At 43.9% G+C, this 18,332-nt stretch overlaps 11 protein-coding genes across 11 annotated transcripts; 4 read left to right on the top strand and 7 right to left on the bottom strand. All coding sequences in view use genetic code 12, as the record gives it.

The window, feature by feature from the left end:
- Window positions 1-6: 6 nt before the first annotated feature.
- PGUG_03657 (Golgi transport complex subunit) lies at window positions 7-2,250 on the bottom strand (the record flags this gene model as incomplete). The annotated part of the gene is made up of 1 exon (XM_001484226.1): window positions 7-2,250. The coding sequence occupies one exon, from the start codon at window positions 2,248-2,250 to the stop codon at window positions 7-9; it is 2,244 nt and encodes a 747-aa protein (XP_001484276.2).
- A 169-nt stretch (window positions 2,251-2,419) lies between these two features.
- On the bottom strand, window positions 2,420-3,886 carry PGUG_03658 (uncharacterized protein; the record flags this gene model as incomplete). Its single annotated transcript, XM_001484227.1, has 1 exon — window positions 2,420-3,886. The coding sequence occupies one exon, from the start codon at window positions 3,884-3,886 to the stop codon at window positions 2,420-2,422; it is 1,467 nt and encodes a 488-aa protein (XP_001484277.2).
- Window positions 3,887-5,494: 1,608 nt separating this feature from the next.
- Window positions 5,495-6,808, bottom strand: IDP1 (isocitrate dehydrogenase (NADP(+)); the record flags this gene model as incomplete). The annotated part of the gene is made up of 1 exon (XM_001484228.1): window positions 5,495-6,808. The coding sequence occupies one exon, from the start codon at window positions 6,806-6,808 to the stop codon at window positions 5,495-5,497; it is 1,314 nt and encodes a 437-aa protein (XP_001484278.2).
- Window positions 6,809-7,444: 636 nt separating this feature from the next.
- On the top strand, window positions 7,445-8,728 carry PGUG_03660 (uncharacterized protein; the record flags this gene model as incomplete). The annotated part of the gene is made up of 1 exon (XM_001484229.1): window positions 7,445-8,728. One exon carries the CDS (start codon window positions 7,445-7,447, stop codon window positions 8,726-8,728), a length of 1,284 nt encoding a protein of 427 aa, XP_001484279.2.
- A 334-nt stretch (window positions 8,729-9,062) lies between these two features.
- Window positions 9,063-9,305, bottom strand: COX8 (cytochrome c oxidase subunit VIII; the record flags this gene model as incomplete). Its single annotated transcript, XM_001484230.1, has 1 exon — window positions 9,063-9,305. One exon carries the CDS (start codon window positions 9,303-9,305, stop codon window positions 9,063-9,065), a length of 243 nt encoding a protein of 80 aa, XP_001484280.1.
- A 125-nt stretch (window positions 9,306-9,430) lies between these two features.
- On the top strand, window positions 9,431-9,616 carry COX9 (cytochrome c oxidase subunit VIIa; the record flags this gene model as incomplete). Its single annotated transcript, XM_001484231.1, has 1 exon — window positions 9,431-9,616. One exon carries the CDS (start codon window positions 9,431-9,433, stop codon window positions 9,614-9,616), a length of 186 nt encoding a protein of 61 aa, XP_001484281.1.
- Window positions 9,617-9,780: 164 nt separating this feature from the next.
- VPS33 (tethering complex ATP-binding subunit) lies at window positions 9,781-11,829 on the bottom strand (the record flags this gene model as incomplete). The annotated part of the gene is made up of 1 exon (XM_001484232.1): window positions 9,781-11,829. The coding sequence occupies one exon, from the start codon at window positions 11,827-11,829 to the stop codon at window positions 9,781-9,783; it is 2,049 nt and encodes a 682-aa protein (XP_001484282.2).
- A 159-nt stretch (window positions 11,830-11,988) lies between these two features.
- On the bottom strand, window positions 11,989-13,026 carry PGUG_03664 (uncharacterized protein; the record flags this gene model as incomplete). Its single annotated transcript, XM_001484233.1, has 1 exon — window positions 11,989-13,026. The coding sequence occupies one exon, from the start codon at window positions 13,024-13,026 to the stop codon at window positions 11,989-11,991; it is 1,038 nt and encodes a 345-aa protein (XP_001484283.2).
- An 81-nt stretch (window positions 13,027-13,107) lies between these two features.
- PGUG_03665 (acyl-CoA thioesterase) lies at window positions 13,108-14,184 on the bottom strand (the record flags this gene model as incomplete). Its single annotated transcript, XM_001484234.1, has 1 exon — window positions 13,108-14,184. One exon carries the CDS (start codon window positions 14,182-14,184, stop codon window positions 13,108-13,110), a length of 1,077 nt encoding a protein of 358 aa, XP_001484284.2.
- Window positions 14,185-14,457: 273 nt separating this feature from the next.
- On the top strand, window positions 14,458-16,146 carry PGUG_03666 (uncharacterized protein; the record flags this gene model as incomplete). Its single annotated transcript, XM_001484235.1, has 1 exon — window positions 14,458-16,146. The coding sequence occupies one exon, from the start codon at window positions 14,458-14,460 to the stop codon at window positions 16,144-16,146; it is 1,689 nt and encodes a 562-aa protein (XP_001484285.2).
- A 1,003-nt stretch (window positions 16,147-17,149) lies between these two features.
- Window positions 17,150-18,241, top strand: PGUG_03667 (zinc-binding alcohol dehydrogenase family protein; the record flags this gene model as incomplete). Its single annotated transcript, XM_001484236.1, has 1 exon — window positions 17,150-18,241. The coding sequence occupies one exon, from the start codon at window positions 17,150-17,152 to the stop codon at window positions 18,239-18,241; it is 1,092 nt and encodes a 363-aa protein (XP_001484286.2).
- Window positions 18,242-18,332: the final 91 nt, after the last annotated feature.

The raw sequence follows: 18,332 nt of genomic DNA on the forward strand, positions 1-18,332 counted from the left end.
ATTTATTTATTGCTCGTCAAAATAGGCATCTTCAACACCCAACAAAGTGGCTACTTCTCCATCTGACCAGGCGAGCAACGGCACCTTCAAATACTCGTCGCATATCAACTGGAACCGACCATAGAACCGCGAGTACTTGATTGCAGACTCAGTAATAATCTCATTGACCACTAATGGGGAATTGATCTTGAAGAGCGACTGCTGGATGTCAAGCAATGCCGTGGGGAGAAAAGCCTGAATTTTCAGGTTGACTTGACGAATGTTGTCTTCGGTGAAGAGCTTGTTCTCCGTGATAGGCTCGTATATAGAGACGTCGAAGAAATCGTCATTAATGGGACATATCATGTTGACAATGTTGTAAAAGTCAGTCAAACCACTTTCCTCGAGCAAACTCGAAACTTGGGTTTCCACAAGCTTATCGCTGACTTCTTTGATCTTCTCGTTGACAAGAATCACCTTATCGGTAAGAACCGAAATTGGCATGATTTTGGAGAGTATCAAGTCCAAGCAGTTGAGCTGGAGGATGTATTTGTCTCTTTTTTCAAAATTTTTCACTTGACTGTTTTCCATATGTTGCTCGTAAATTTGAATTGGCTGGTCAACCACCATATTGACCAAACTGTTGTCTTTGAATATCGATTCAGTGTGGGTTTGGTCGAGCATAGGTAAAATTTCAGAGTAAAAATCGATAATCCATTCTGGTGGCTGCAAATCGATATTCAATTGCAATTGAGCCAGATTGGAGTTTCGGATAGTTGTGAGTTTGTTTTCAACGGTAGTGACTATTCGCAACTCGGCAGACTCCACAAGCGACTCAATGGTCGCAACAAGCCCCATATGGTCCTGTTTAATTTGCTTCGAGAACATTATATAGTACAATTCCGCCAAGTGGTGGATGGAAAAAAGTACCAGGATTCTCACCTCTCGACTAATAATTTGTTCAAGTTTTGCCCGGACCGGTTTGGCTAACGATTGTAACACTTTGGCTACACAATCGTTCATAATTTCACCAAATTCCTTTCTGCTGGTCTCGTCAACCAGGTCATTTTCAAACGAAAAAATCCCCAGTATCGTCTCACTCTCGCTAACGACAACTGAATGAATATACGCCAAAAGATCGCCTATAACTCTGACGGGATCTTGGTACTCTTCTGATTGAGGTGACGAACCTGCTACCCGGCTATTTGCCTGGCCGAGAAACTCGTCTACCAAGGTTTTTGATCTTGAACCCACAAATGTAGCCAACACAGAATTGAGGTAATGGGGTCTATGGCGGAGGTAGACAAAACACTGGTGCAAAGTTCGAACTCTATCTCGATTGTTGAGAGCGTATAAATTTCCAAGAGTTCTGTTGGCATATGCCACCACCTTCTCGGACGCCCTGGTCACAAGCCGGTTGACTCTAGCCATTGTCTTGACGCCCAATTGCGAGTTGTCGATCGACAATAAAATGGAGCAGTTTTGGTCGACTTGTTCAGCCTTTGCTAACACAGTGAAAAATTCGTCGCTGATGTCGCCGTTTTCAAGTGTGTATTCCTCGTACTCGTTGAGGGTGAATTTGGCTCTAAAGGCGGAGAGTAATTGTTTCTTGACCACCACGGCCGTTTTCTTTCTGTGCAAATTCTCCATCTTCGAATTGAAAATTTCACTCGATTCAAAATCATTATTGACGCTGTCCACCACGCCCATACTCGCCGACCTTAATGCGTCTACGTTTTCCTCGAGTTTACGGAGGTTTTTGATTACCGGCTGGTATTCTTTGAGAGTTTGGGTCTGGTTTCGAATCAAAGTACGTTCAATTTCTCCACGCAATTTTCGTCTCAGCATCGATCCCAACGCTCCTGGCTCTAAAATGCTGTCCCAGGACCTTAGGGTGTCCTCAAGAGACCCAAATATTTGACGAATTTGGGAATCTGAAAGGGGATTGTTCAACACTCGAGAGAGTCGAGCCGATAAAGCACTAATTTTTATGTCACTATGTGGTTCTTGATGGTCATTGTCGGCATTTTTGGTGTCTTCTATCAACAGAAGTGAGAGATTTGCGTATTTTTCAGCGACTTGGGGCTGATTTTCTGATTTTTCAGTGTCGGTGTTGTTGTCACGTTTAAGAAGATTTCGAGTAAGACTGTTGAGATTGTAGAATTTTCTTCCGAAAGTCTCGATGTTGGTTGCTATGGGGAGCGAGAGTGCTCGTTGGGGCTGGGGAAGGTCATCTGAGAGGTTTAGGGTGTCAAAGTCGACAAAGTCCATAGAGTGTGGAGTGAGATTGAGTGCGAATTGAGAATTGAGAATGAGAATTGAAATGAAAATTGAGAGTGAGAATGAGAATGAGAATGAAAATTGAGAGTGAGAGTGAGAGTGAGATCTCGAAGTGATTAGACAATGTAGACTAGAATCCGGTGTATTTACACTATAAATATCATGACAACAAGTCGTTGATCTTGACGCTTTGTCGCCGCGGCTCCAACTTGGGAGGCAGGCCAAGAGTGTCCTTCGAGTCCGGCTTGTTGCTGAGGTTTGCCGCGAGCAAGATGGACGAGATTCCGTTTTCGGGGCCGGTAACGTAGTCTCGGAGTGAATTCAGCAGTCCTTCGTAAGATATGGGTGAAGTTTGAGCCGACTGGCTCAACGACTGGAGACATTTAGAAGCATTGACAATGTCCACCACCTCGTTGTACGAGAGATCGGAACCGTCTTGATGGCGAAACCGGACCAGCCGGTCGCTTTGGGGGGTATTTGGAGCCAAGATGGCGTGTGGGGGAGTTCTGGGGGGTGGTAAATGTGCGATGGGCGGCGGCTCCAATTCGTCCAATTTGAGTTCGCCATAGCCGGGGTCGGTGGGGAGAAAGCATTCTGCCGGGAAGTTGGCGTCGAATACAGGAATGAGCTGGTAGCGGATATGGTAGCAAAAGCGACGGGCGAGGATTCGGCAAAGAGAATATGGAAGCCAAGTGCCTTGAATCTTGAGAAATCCCCCACGAATGCGCTTGATTTTGGCCTGATGCTGGCGTGGGGTACTCTCCAATAGCTTGACGATATCTGCCTTGGAATTGGACTTTGGCAAGTCGTTATCCGGGTGGTGGATCGCAGCTTTCCAGATACCCGTCAAGTGAACATAACCTGATTCGTAGTCCCAAATGATGCTCTGGCCATTGAGAGTGTACTCAAACACCGTCAAGAAGTGGCGGGTGGGATCAAGGGCTGCGGTGGAGTATTTTTTGACTTCGATGGTGGGGTAGATGGCGGAGGAGAGGCGGTGCGCAAGGGTATGTGGAAGCGCCGAGGGCTGGTGGACGGGAAAGTTGATGTGGGTGCCAAGCGAGCTTTGCGAGCTGGGCACCATAGAAACGGATGAAGCTGAAGCTGCAGCTGCAGCTGAAACTGAAATATTTGCCCGGGAACTCGACCCAGAACCAGAAACTGAACCAGGAACTGAAATAGCACCAGAACTATGACCAAGACCACGACCATGACTATAACCAAGATCATGTCCATGTCCTTGACTATAACCCAGACCTTGAGCTTGATGTCCATGATGCATTCCATATCCAAAGTTCATTCCGTGATTTCCCATGCGGTCGTCGATCAGCCCTCGAGGCGCCGCCACATTGTACACATAGTTTACCGGCTGCGAAGGAAGCGGCAACGGATAGTAGGACCCTGGAGGAGGCGAGTACCAGTAGTATTGATTTGACATGCTGATCAACCTTCGAATGTGAAATGTCTGCTGGCAGATCACCACGATTAGCAAATCGCAAATTTCAATAAATAAACCCAGTTGGGAGGTCTTTATATTGCTCCGGGTCGGCACCCCATGCCCAATTACACAAATGCGAAGGGGCTGCAGTGGCAGTGGGATGGCGTACGTAAATGCTAAACTAAGCATGATCGAAGCCAACTCAGGGCCCAGAACAACGCCAATGTGCACGCGCAATCGTGACTTGCGAACAATAGCACCCGATAATCCCGCACCGGCGATGTGGGGAAAGCCGCCGAGCGGATACCCGTGCGCACCTGCGCACCTGTGCGCGCGCGATAACAACGGGTTGCAGGAGGGGGCAGAGAAGGGAAAGAAAATAAAAGAAGAAATGACGAAATGAATAAAAGAAGAAAAGAGAGAAAAGAGAAGAAAAGAGGATAGAGAAATGAGCAAATAGAGGCAAATGACAACCTTGGCGACGATCACCCTTTAACGTTTGTCTTGCTACATTTTCTTGCTCGTGCGGCGCTTTGACAGGTGCGGCTGCGCATGCTCGATCTACCAACCACGCCGCAGTCTATGCACCGGCGCCATTACGCTGTTCGTCTCAGGGGCGGAATTGTTCCTCCGAGAACAATGCGATGACGTGCAGCTGTCATTGAGCTATCACAATGCAAAATGCTATAGCCATAATAGCTAATAGCCAAAACAGACATAGCCATGATAGCCAATTATAGCTAATCCTCACTCCAAACTCAACATTTACCCTTAGCTCACTCTACAATTATCCCAACAATTACCACCTCGCTTGCCTGCGCTTCGTTCTGCGTCAATCTAAATTTAACTCGCACCTAACTTCAACGCACCACATTTTTATTAGCTCACTTTAAAGCACTTTAGTGCACAATTTATTGACGACTTCGCTATCGAATGCTCATTCATTTCAGTATATTTTCTTGTCACTTTCACAATAGTCCCCTAAATATTTCGTGTTTTTGTTTGGCTGCAAATTTCACCTTTCCATGCGATAAAACCAATCGGTTAAATCCACCGCATATACTTGACGGTGCATTGTCTCGTCAAAAGCACGTCACCACAAAATGGTAACTATAACCGATATTCTTGAATCAATAAATTGTTGAGAATCAAGCAAAAATTGTTCCGTACTTATAAGGGAACCTTTCACTTGCTCTCCTTACACTACTCTTGCAATTGGACATCATTGAAATAAATGTCAAAGTGTACCTCAGTTCTTGACGGAATCAATAAAATATCAAAAGCTGAGAATCCATAGGTTTCTATTCAAGCCCATAATAGTAATTACTCAACCTCAATACAATAGTATCGCTAAGAGCATCATAGTTTTCACCATAAATAGTTCTCATTTTACCTACTTAACCTTCTGCCCAGCTAACAAAGGCACATCATTCGATCTTGTTCATTGTTCTTTGCTCACACTTTATTGTCTTGAACTCATTGTACTTACTACACTTATCTCGAAAGCAAGTCGCAAACTCGTGCGGCGCGGAAGCATATACGACGTCAGTCGCATGGTAGGGCATATGAGCAAGAATTGCCGGAGCGGCTGTATACTAGAAATCGGAAGAATAAGTGATATATAATCTGTTGTAATCACTTTCATATTAGAGTGTCATATTAGAATATAGTAATAGGAAAATGTTTTGATTTTTGTATTCTACTTGTATTCACTTTTTATATTTTCGCAACTTTCATGGCTGCGAAAAATACTAATTCAACGAAACAAGTAACGAAAGCCTCTCTCCTATTTCTGTTCTACTTGCTATTAGCTACAGAATCAGCAACCGCATCGAGAAACTCCGTGGTGGTGACGTAGGCAGAACGGTCAAGGTTACCACAAGCAATGGCCAAATCTTTGGTCATAATTCCCTGCTTGTCCACCGTATCAACGGTGGCTTTCTCTACTCTCTCAGCAAACTCCACCACCTCAGGTGTGTTATCAAGACGTCCACGTTGAGCAAGACCTCGAGTCCAGGCAAAAATAGATGCAATTGAGTTGGTGGATGTTTCCTTTCCTTGCTGGTGCTGTCTAAAGTGTCTGGTAACAGTTCCATGAGCAGCTTCACTTTCAAAAGCCTTTCCATCGGGTGTCATCAAAACTGAAGTCATCAAGCCGAGCGAACCAAAACCTTGGGCTACAATATCAGATTGAACATCTCCATCGTAGTTCTTCAAAGCCATGACAAATCCACCCTGTGACTTCATCATTTGAGCCACCATGTCGTCAATGAGTCTGTGTTCGTACCACAAGCCCTGGGCCTCGAATTCCGACTGGTACTCCTGATACACCTCGGCAAAAATGTCCTTGAATCTACCGTCGTATTTTTTCAAAATGGTGTTTTTCGTCAGCATATAAAGAGGCAACTTCTTGGAAAGAGCCATCTTGAACGACGAGTGTGCAAACCCTCGAATCGACTCGTCGGTATTGTACATTGCCAACCCAACTCCTGGTCCCTGGTAGTCGTAAACCACTCTGGTCTCAGACTCTCCACCGTCCTTGGGAGTAAATTTCAACTCCAACTTTCCAGGTCCAGAAACAACCAAGTCGGTGGCCTTATACTGGTCGCCGTGGGCGTGTCTACCAATCACAATGGGCAGTTTCCAGCCGGGAACCAACCGGGGAACTCTAGGAATCACAATTGATTCTCTGAAAACGGTTCCTCCCAAAATGTTTCTGATGGTTCCATTGGGTGAAAGCCACATTTTCTTGAGTCCAAACTCCTTAACACGAGCCTCATCTGGAGTAATTGTAGCACACTTGACTCCGACTCCGTACTTTTGGATAGCATGAGCAGCATCTATGGTAATCTGATCATCAGTTTTGTCTCTGGCTTCAATTCCGAGATCATAGTACTTCAAGTCCACATCAAGGTAGGGGTGAATAAGCTTATCCTTGATTCTTTGCCAAATAATTCTCGTCATTTCATCTCCATCCAACTCGACAATTGGATTTTTCACTTTGATTTTTGAACCTGTTGCAAGATAACGGATACCATTGGAAATGGTGGTTGCTTGGGTCATTCTGGAGCCCCCAGAAAGCGGTTTGGTGTATCCAATCGATCTCAACATAAGTATAATGTTCAGCGAGTTGTGGAAAATGTTAGTCAGAGGAATCGGACAGACGGCTCCGGTACCGGCGCGCGGGTGCAATGGTGTGGAGAAACAAGAAGGACAAGAAGGTTATGAAGTTAGGAGTAGAGGTTATGAAAAGGTGAGGAAATAGGTCGGGTTTATGAAATCGAAGGTCAATCCTTAATCTCTTTATTTCATTAAAAATACCTATTCTCTTGTATTATTCTGACTTTTTCATTCATTATCTTCCGCTGAAAAATTCTGGTTTTCTTTAATTTTTGGCTTCGATTTCTCTTCTTTGTCCTTTTGATTCTCAACAGTACTCCCTCCTCTTCTTTAGCTCTGTTCAACCTTTTGCAAAATATTTACAATTGTTTTATCGTGTTCCTGCAGAATGCCTTTTCTTATTCTAGGCACTCAAATGAACTCAAATTTTCCGTCTCAAAAACATACCAGATTTTCTCGGTACTCCACACACTAAGAAGCGAATATCTTCAACATAAGTCGTAAACCTAATTCAAACAGATTAGAATGCCTATACTTGGGGCTTACTAGTATACCGGCATATAGCAATGGTTTCTCCTGCACATTCCACCAACTTCCGCATCTCAACCCAAAATTAGTTGCATCTTCATGTTTAATGCCGACCAGTTTCAGGACCATCTCTCGGCCCTAACCATCAATTCTCGGGTGATTATCGAAGAGCTCACCATAGCCGCCGAGAAGAACCCAGACAATGCCGACGAAATTGCTAAACTTGTGATGGAAAGGGTTCGTCGATGTCTTCCTAAACACAAGATATTTGCATTCTACCTACTAGATTCCATTTGCAAAAATGTTGGAAACCCGTATAACGTCATCTTCAGCTCTCATCTCTACTCCCTATTCACAGATACGTATCTTGTAGTCACAGACACCCCTACTCGTCAGGATCTTATCAATCTATTCAAGACATGGCCGCGAGCGAAAACGTCTGCGGGAATCGAATTATTTCCTGCCACCGTGTTGAAGAAAATCGAGCTGTTTATCATCAATGCCACCTCCATTGGCAACAACCAAAGTGCCACCAAGATATCTCCCGATATGCTTCTTCGTGAAGCAAACTACTTGCTACAGTACGTCATCACCATGGACAGAGACCTTGAATTGTTAAGCAAAAGATCACGCCAGGATGCTGATTTTGTTGCGGAGTGCCATAGGATACGACACAAACTCATTGCTGAAATTAATGTTATTTCGGAGTCGATAATGGCTTCTTCAAAACCGCAGTTTGACGCTCATCTGACCAAGTACCATGAAAGTCTCCAACTGGTCAGAAAACAACTTGACGACCAGTCGTTCCGCCAGCAGCAGCGAATCAAGCAGACTCCGCCGGAGGAAGCGGGTCCGAGGGAACTAAAGCCTCCGGACTTTTCTATGTTCATCTCGATGACTGCCGGACCTGAAGCTGACTCACAGTTCAAGGGTATGCTTGAGGGCTGGGGAAAGGTGATAGTTCGAAACAGAGACGCAGTACAGATGAGAGGAAATGGAGAAAAAGACAGTGGAATTGACAAGTTTGTTGCCAATCAACCGGAGCCCTTTTCGCAGCCACAGAATATACCCGCTGAAAAGTCTTCAAGCCAAACAGAACCAACTTCAGACGAACCAAACTCAGAAGATACCCTCAGCTCGAGTCTCGGACTTACCTTCAGTTCGGCCAGTTTCATGAACTCGTTACTTCCTGAGACTACTTATAAGCTGGTGGAAAACGAAAAAGAAAATGAAAACGAAAATGAGCAAAATAACAGAGCAGACCCGGTAGAGCCTACACTCAAGAGTGGTTTGAAAAGAAAAACGATAGGAGAAGTTTCGGAGCCGAAAAGAGTACGGTTTTCTGACGACGTTGAGAGCATTGAGGCAGAGGAAGTGGAGTAAATGACAAGATGACAATAAGACAACACGAAAAGGATGGTACGAAAAAAACAATCAGGCAGCATTAAGGTATATAGGAACACTAATAACACGACGGACCATCTGTTAGATCAATTCGAAGTAACCAAGGAAGAGCTCCATATTGATTGAAATACTAATCTGTCTTTTTCTCGTTCTTTTTTCTTTCTTTCTTTCTTCTTTGTCTTTACTCGTGTCATACTCCTATTCCTCCATTCAATCTATAATCTTCATTCCTTCTTCTCTTCACTTTCTCTTCATCATTTTAATTCCTTGTTTTTCCCCGTTTTCTACACCCTGCATTCTGTCATTTATTGATCTACATATCAAACGATCCCGCCTTCTTCAACGAACGGTAAGTGCTGAGAAAGGGAAATGCAAAAAAGAATCCAAAAACTCCCCACCACATAAAAGCAAATGGAATTTTTCTGTTCTTCACCTTGAATGGAAGATTCGAGTAAACACCTTCTTGAGGAGCACCAAAGATCTTGTTGAAGGATCTGGCAGAAGTTTGGAAGTTTCTTTGGAATGCACGTTGACGAGCAAGTCTAAGTCCAATCATAGTTAACGGGAAGTCTCGAATTGGGTGATGAATTATGGTGCGATTGTCAAATTGAAAGTTACACAAAAGTGCAGCGGTTCTCACCAATTTTCATTGGTTGGTGCGAAGTTTGTTTGAACATCATCATGGCCATTGCACCTATTACCGGAGCTTTACGTAGAAAAATCATCACCGACATAACCATTGGCTTTGGCTGTGGCTTTGTGTTAGCAGAGTTATACTGGTACTTTGAGCACAAGCCTATTGTGGCCAAGAGAGAAGCTTTCTATGCCCAATTGAAGGCCCAGAAGGAGGCTGAAGATGCCGCATAATTGAGGTTATATACGGTAGCTACTAATGTATGTTGCCTATGATAAGTGTAGAGGATCAGCAAACTTGAAATTCGGAATTCATCGGACCAGTGAACAACCACATCAAACCATCAAACCATCAAACCATTAACATTCAGAATCAGTTCAGTTCAATTTCTTCTTCCCTAGTCCAAACTCTTGATTGCTTCGATCATTTTCCGCTGGTTGACTGTTCCACTTGTAACTATAATAAACTCTTTTTCTTGTCCCTGCGACCGTAGCTGCTGCTCCAAGTACTTGAGACAGCTTAATTCTCCTCTAGTAATACCTCCAATGACAATGATAACCACATATCCCTTGGTACTGGGTTCACTTCTTTTACTATCCAGTGAATCGCATACATTGATATCCACCGTTTTACCTTCAAACATGGTATCCATCTGTAATCCGTCCCAATTGCATCTCCGACTCACATTGTTAACGGGTTTATATTTGAGGAACTTCCGAGAGTATAGCGCTTCCACTAGTCGAACGAGAATGGGTACTGTGTTTCCTGGTAAGGCGAACGAAGGATGTGGGTATTCGTCTACCAAATCTCCGGTTCTCTTGGTACTTTCTTCTTCCTCTAAGAGTGGATGGAGGTTCCAAAACTTGTTTATGAGTGAGTAGTTGCTGCGCTGAGTCCATTGACCTCCAGAAATGCCCAAAGTTCGAGAATATTTGTCCTCATCGATTGGCTCTGGTGACTTGGGTTGACTCGAGCTAATCCCAAATCCTGAAAATGCCCCAAAGAAATCGCTCGGTCCACTTTTGGAGACTTTGAATATTCCTCTGGAAGCCATGGACTCCCACAATAAGGACACTTCTATGCCAAAGTTTTCAAAAGCCTTGCTGTGGATCTGATCGTAGTCCTTCTCCTTGATGCCATCGTTCACAATCGATACGAGAATCACCAGCGATGTCACTAAATACATGTCAAAAGCCTCGGTGATGAACTGCTTGATCTTGGAAACCAGAGCTTTATATTCCATGTCGAAAACCTCATTTTCAAACTCGATATACTGCTCGTACTGGTTGTACTTTTGACCAGTTTCAGTGGTGGGTGTTTCGTCCACAGTGCCGTATTTGATGTAGCTGAGTATCGCTTCCGATATAGTGGTGTGTTTCTTGATAAGATCCTGCTTCGACGTCAAACTTCCCAAATTATTGACCAATTTTCGGATCTCCGAGATGTCTGAAAGGTTGTCTTTTTGTTTGTACTGCTCTTGCACCAACCGTGCCAATTGATTGAGTTTGGGTCCAATCGAGGCAAAGTTAAGGTGCTTGATGTCTCGATACAAGTCGTCTTTCATGAGGTATTTGGTGCCCAGCACCGTCACTTCGTTCAATCTTAATGTGAAAAGATCATCTATGAGGCCCTGGTAGTTCAATTGGTTCAATGCGACCGAGGTCAAGTCGAGATTACGTTCCAAAACCACCACATCGGTATTTCCTGGGTACTTATTCAAGTAGAATTCTTGCTGTAGTGGGTTCATGGTGGTGGCCAAGTACTGGCGTATTTTTTCCTCTTTAATCATGGATATCAAGAGAGCAGCATGGTCTCCTTTACCGAAATAGTTTTTGACTTTTAGCATATTTTTCCCTGAAAATTCGTTCAAAAGTGCCAAAAACGAGTCGGAAAGCCGAGATATCTGCTCAATTGGCTCAAACATATAGCTCTGAAACCCACCATAACGCATTTCAAGCGATAACACTTTATCATCCACAACCAAAGGTGACACCGACCAGCGACATACCCTTATATTCGAATTTATTCTGAACGGTTTATCGATATTAGGATTCAACGCAAGCGACTCGAAAGTCACGGATCCTTTCAACAAGTTACTGATGTTATACACAAACAGTCGTGTCATATCCTTGACAATGACATGGATCTTTTTCGTTGGAAATTTCTTCAGAAGCTCAAAAACTTCATTTGCGGCCTTGTTCGAACTCTCGAGGATCAATATGAGGCCCTTGTACTGGTTCAAGGTGTCTTTATCGAGCGGACTATCCAAGTAAACAAGATTATCGAATTTGGCCAGCGATCGTAATTTCAGAATTGTCGTCAAAAAATCAACAATTGGAGCCACAAGGCGGTCTATTATGAGAAGGTTGGGCGATGTGTACACTGTGGAAAGATTGTGGATGAGTCTGTCTAGCACATTTGAGTTGAGGTTCTCTAGTGGACTCATGGTGAAGATGCGAAAGATTTGAGAAAGTGAAATAAAATGAGGAACAAGTAAGATAAAAAAACCAGACAAAATTTGGGAAAAGAACTATTAGCAATCAATGACCTGTAATATGTCTTCTCTATTCATCTCTACATCTCTCTCTACATCTCTTCTCTACTATCACAACTTGGCACCTTCTTCAAATCCATTGAAGTACACCAAGCCCTCTTGGAAGACCGTAGCCACTTGTCTTCCATCCAGGTTATACAATTCTCCCTCGAGCAACACCCTGCCGTTGGCAATCCGAGTGGCTTTGAACGCGAATCCCATCCATTTTGTGGAGTCAAAGTCTGCATCGTGGAAATATATGACATGGTCAAGAGAGAGAGAAACATACTGGAGTCTTTGGGAATGATCCAAGTGAGGAATCCGTAGAACCCGTGCAATTCTGGTGAGGAAGATCGAGTCCAGTAAAATGCCCAATCCGACAAATTGGAACGCTGGATCGGTAAATTTCACCTCTCCATCGTTACCCCATTGCAAGTAACATGCCTGTCTTCTGTCGCTGGAACGGGCCTGATCCTCGTCTTTGGTCAAATCTAAGCTGACGAATTCCGGAGAAATCTTGCACACGGCATTATTGCAGCCAAAATCCAGCACTTCTAACAGTTCCGGTGAGTGATTCTTGAGCCATTCCGGATAGGGTACAAAAAACCGAAACGGTTTCAGAGAAGGTGGATCGTCGTCTTCGTCTCCTTCTTTATGGTTGCGGGCCCACTCGTCATACAAATTCTTGGCTTCGTTAAACGAATTGCGTTTGGTCAACAGCACATTGGCAAGGTACTTGATGGTACCATCTTGCAATGCCTTGACAGTTCTACTGCAAAAACTTTTGCCATTGTGGATCTCATCGGTTTCCCACACCACCGGTGTCGTGTCATCGACTGCTTTCGTGAATAATGAGTGTAAAGAGTGAGGAGTAAAGCCCTCGGGAGCCAGTTTTATTGCAACCAAAAGTGCCTGGCCGGCTATATTTCCACCATAGGCACCTCTAGATAATGGATTCGGCTTCTCCAAGGGTTTGTTACCTACCCACTTGTTGTCTCCAATCTTTTTGATCCCTAGATCGAATTCGACGTCGAGTGTCATGATGAGGAAACAAAGTTGGCAGCTGAAGATGTACCCCACAGTGTAGCGGGTGTCTGGGTGTGAATGCATATGAATATATGTAAGTTCGCGAAATTGCAACTACTCAGTGGTTTCCTTTATTATCTATCAATTCATATCTCAGTTGCATGCTCACAACTTGAAGCCTCCATTGGCCCCGTTGCCTCCGTTTGCTCCGTTGGCCCTCTCCAACATTTGTCGAGGCAAATACACAAGTCCTTCCTGGACCAAACTGGCCACCAACAGGCCCTTTCTATTGTAGACTCTGCCGTGGCACAACACCCGGTTGTTGCTGAGTCTGGAAAAGTTGTAGTCCAAGAATAGCCATTCTGTAGGATCGTAGTCGTCGTCGTGGAACCACACAGCATGGTCCAAACTGACTCTGAAGAAGGATGTGTTTTCTCTGCTGAGAGGAAGCCCGAGAGCCACACAAAGTGTAGCCAAGTAGAACGAATCTGAAGCAAAAGTCAAGTTCAACAGAGCTGCCTTCGTCTTGTTCTGAACGTTTTTCAAATCGTCGGCTGTCCGGAAAAAGAATCCAAACAGTTTTTCACCAATGATCTTTTGTTCAGCTTGCCAACCAGTAGACATATATTCCTCAGGAATGGCGTGGTGCAACAAGTCGTGGGTATGGGAAACATAGGGCAAGTCGTCGAGTGAATCGTAGTACTTGTCGAAGAAATATTGGGGTTTTGACAGAAAATCAATTGGCACTGCTGTCTTGGGATCTGGGTTTGAAAGTTGTGAATATTCAAGTTTGCGTTGCTTGATGCTGTTTTTACGGGCAAACGAAACCACGAATTCAAAACATAACACATTGGTTTCCGATTGGTATGCTTGAAGCAGCCGGTTACAAAAATTGCGTCCATCACTAGTACGTTTAACCACCCATCTCATCACCAGTTTGTTACTTCCCGCCTTCAAAAAGTACAGGTGGAAGGAGTGTGGGCTAAATTCAGGATCCTCCACCGTTTCATAAGCAACTAACAAAGCCTGGGTGACAAATTCACCTCCATAAGTTCCTCGGGTTCCCTCCTGAAATGGCTCAAGAGGATGTACTCCTTCGAAAACGTCATTGCCTTTGCTAACGACGGCAAATCTTTTTTCCATGAGTGACATGCCTTCAAAATTTGTGATTTCCAAGCTCATCGGCACGGTAAATAAACTGTGGAATCTGCTGCAACGGCCGATACTTATACAAATTAGCATCCGAGGACCAGCAGCCGCGTCACATGCGGTTACGTAACGGTTTCGTCAGCGGCATCTGAGCCGAGGGCCGGCGACAAGACAAATACAACCGAGCAAATACGAGAAAAAACGAGCAACAAACAACGAGAAGAAGAGAGAAAACAAGAGAGAGGCTATAGTCAGCGGCTGATGCGGCTAGACTTGATGGAATGAACTGCAGCGATAACTACTCATGAAAGTTAAAATTGACCATTATGACGGGATAGCCCTGAGTGAATTAAAGCTTTATATATAATGTTCTCTTATTTCCCTCTTTTCCTTTCCTTTTCTTTTCTTTCCCTTTTTTTCTCTTCCTTTTTCATCTTTTATCGCACCGTAATTGGTTGCAGGAGTCGCGACTGCCCTCTGACTCAGATGACTCCGAGTCATCGCGACTCAACGAATTTTATCTCATCGATCCAACATTTTCTTCTGCCCTATATAAGAACGCCAACTCCCAGTGACTTTCCATCAATGTCCGAAGACAAATCAAACCTGGAAATTCAAGATTTAGAAGATCACTCGTTGGAATCTTCCTCCGCTGGTTCAAAAAACTTGGATCGTATCTACCGCAAGCTAGACTACAGAATCATTCCAGCTTTATGGTGCTTATATTTTCTTACTTCTTTCGGGTCCAATTGTTATGGGTTGACCCTTACGATGAATGCTGAATCTGGTCACTCGTTATCGCAACACTTGAACCTTTCTTCCAAGGATGTTTCTACAGCATCAGCCCTTTATTATGTGGGGTACATTATTTTCGATGTGCCCATGAATTTGGTGATGACTAAAGTTAGTCCTCAAACTTGGCTTGCTCGTATTGTCATCACTGTTGGTGTGGTGTACGCTTGCTACCATGTCCTCGTCAATAGCCAAGGTCTTATTGCTGTGAGGTTCATTTCAGGTATGGTTGGTGCCGGTACATGGCCAGGTATGAGTTACTATGTTTCCTTGTGGTACCCCAATGAACGCCTGACTCGCAGAATCGGCTACTACTTCACCGCAGCTCAGATATCGGCAGCGGTTGCTGGACTTGTTAGTGCTGGATTCCAGAAAATGGATGGAGTTAGAGGCTATACTGGCTGGCAATGGATGTACCTTGTATATGGAGTTATCACCATTGCCGTGGGTATTTCGTTGTTGTGGTGGCTCCCAGATAGACCAGAAGCTGCCAATGTGCCCCAAACCACCAACAAGTGGCTCAAATATATCACACCAACCTACCCATTGAAAGGATATGAGAAAGACCTTCATCGCCAAGATATTGAAGAACGGTATGTCATGGTACGGTGGACCTGGAAAAGCGTGGTGGAAATCATCACCGACTTGAGAATTTGGCCGTTGATCATCATGTACTTTGGAGTGGTTGGAACTGGGTTCGGTTTGGCAGTTTTCGGTTCTACCATCATAGCCACCAACAACCCTAGTCTTACCTCGATTCAAGTCTCGTTGCTTTACGCTCCAATCTGGCTCTTTGACCTCGGCGGAATCTTGATCATGACTCCTTTTGCTGACCGTTACAAACATTTGAGAGCGGCTATCTTTTCGTTCGCATGTGTCATCATCATGACTGGACTTTTTGTAACGACTTTTGCTCATGGTTCCTGGAACAAATATGGTGGTTTGCTCATTGCTGGGTTTGGTCTTGGTCCTACCGTTCCCATCTGTATGTCGTGGCTGGCGGAAATCTTCCAACCTCGTTACGGTGACGTTGGAACTGCTGTTAGTGCAGCTCTTGTCAGTGGACTTGGAAACTTGGGTTCCGTCACTGCTACTTATGCTTTGTACCGAGGATGGCCCGAGGACCAAAAGAGACTCTACAGAGACTCCAATATGATGTTGGTGTTAATGCTTGGTGTTAGTATCATTGCGTCTGGAGTTTGTCACTTGATTCGTAACCGGGTGAGACAGCCCAAAGTTGGTGCCGGCGAACCTGCTAACTAATGCTTGGTCGTGGACTGAAGCTGCTTATAGCCTAATACACTAATTTTTTCGTTGAAGGTAGAATTTGCAGCCATATACCGGTTATGTAAAAGTACTAAAAATTTATAAATAAGAGGATTGCTGAACATTCGAGGTGAACGGTTGCAAATCAACATGGAACTTTCATTAAGAAGTCAGCATTGCATTTGCTTTTCAAAAAAAATGATGATATTCTGATATTTTGCAGCAATTGAGAGAAATGAAAAATGTGCGAAGTCTTAATAATTTTGGAACTATTGCGTACAGAACCAATTCTGGTAAGCACTACCAGGGCTCTTAGGAATGAACCACAAATAGTGGTTTTTGAAGATTGGCATGAAGATTTACAGTCGCTAGAATACAAAGTCTAGCCGGATCTAATTCCAGATCATTCTGCCCAGCAAGCAAGTCTAACGTTAATCTTATTTATCACTTGCTCCTCCTATTCAGTTTAAAGCTTGCAACTTTTGCCGATGGAAACTAATAGAATTGCTTTGATCTTAAGACCGTGAATACACTACCACCTAGATGAGCCAATGGTGACTAAATTGTATAGGGAGAAACTTGCTTATGAAATTATGGCTAGATGGATTCGGTGCTACATTCAATTTGTTTGCAATTTACTTAGAAACCAAACTTAAATTAAGCAAGTACAGCCGCACTTTGACCTTAATGAGACTAATTGAAAGGACTGCAGTATGTAGAAAAGCTAATTTTGAAAAAGATGTTCATCCATATTCTGTCGATATTGCACCGCTTATTAATTCACCACAATTATGGCTTACATTTTTGGCTGACTTTTTCGGCTTATTTTTGGCTTACATTTTTCGCTTATTGGTCGCGCAACCGTTCGCTGACAGACGTTGGGCCGGAGTTATCGGGGAGCCTCCCCGGTTTCGCGCTTAGCGCACCTGACCGTATTTGTTAGCACCGCATCCACACTTATAAATAAGCACCCTGGCGCACTTGCCAGCAACTTTTCAATATGAAAGCAGCAGTACTTACTGGAAACCCAGAAAACAACTGGACGGAAATCAAGGACCTTCCCAAACCAACTATTAGAGACGATCAAATCTTAATCAAGCCAATTGCTTATGCTGCAAATCCAACCGACTGGAAACACAATTCGCCCGAATTTGCTGGTAATGTTTCTGGTTCTGATGCCAGTGGATATGTTGAAGAAGTAGGTTCCAAAGTCTCTGGAATCCAAGTGGGTGACATTGTTTCTGTCACTATGCACGGAGGTTTCAACAAGGACAATTCGGCGTTTGCAGAGTATGTTGCTGCCGTTCCTGGATTCACCATCAAATACGACAAAAATATTGTGAAGGATGCAGAATTGAAGGTGGGCGATTACGAAGGTAGCAAAATCACCAATTTCGAACAGGCTGCTTCCGTCACTTTGGGTTTGTCAACGGTGGTTTTGTCGTTTGCTGGTTTGATGAACATTAACAAAGATGTTCTGGCCAACAAAGGTAAGTCTATTCTTATTTGGGGAGGTGCCACTGCCACGGGTGTTTTGGCAATTCAAATTGCCAAGTTGGCATTTGGTCTCAAGGTCATTACCACTGCTTCAAAGAAGAACCATGAGTACTTGAAGAGCCTTGGAGCAGATGCTGTTTTTGACTACAACGATTCGAATGTGGTCGAAGCTATCAAGAGTGAGGCTGGCGACTCCATTGCTTATGCTTTGGACACCGTTGCCAACACTGACACTTTCCAAAAAACTTATGATGCAACCGCCAATTCAAAGCATGTTGAACTCGACAACTTGCTTATGCTCGACAAGAGCCAAATCAAGACAGATTCTTCCAGATCGGTATCTTACCACAAGACACTCATGTACGGAGCCACAGGTGATGCCTTTAGCATTTGGGGTATGGACTTCCCTACCAACCATGTTTCTACCAAGAGATATCTTGACTACTGGTTGAACGAACTTCCTAAATACATTCCTCAGATCAAGTCTGCAAACTTGAAGGTCATCAAGCCTGGATTGGAAAGCGTTAACGAAGCTTTGCAGTTGTTGCACGATAACAAGGTAAGCGGCCAGAAGATTGTCTTCAGAGCCAACTAAAATATAGTATTATGTGTCCGGAATAAAAGAAAAAATGAATGGAAAAATTAGTATACAAGCTAAATGATATTAGTGATTCTAAACATAAAAA

This window comes from Meyerozyma guilliermondii, genomic scaffold (assembly GCF_000149425.1).
Source record: "Meyerozyma guilliermondii ATCC 6260 scaffold_4 genomic scaffold, whole genome shotgun sequence".
Classification (NCBI taxonomy): Eukaryota; Fungi; Ascomycota; class Pichiomycetes; order Serinales; family Debaryomycetaceae; genus Meyerozyma; species Meyerozyma guilliermondii.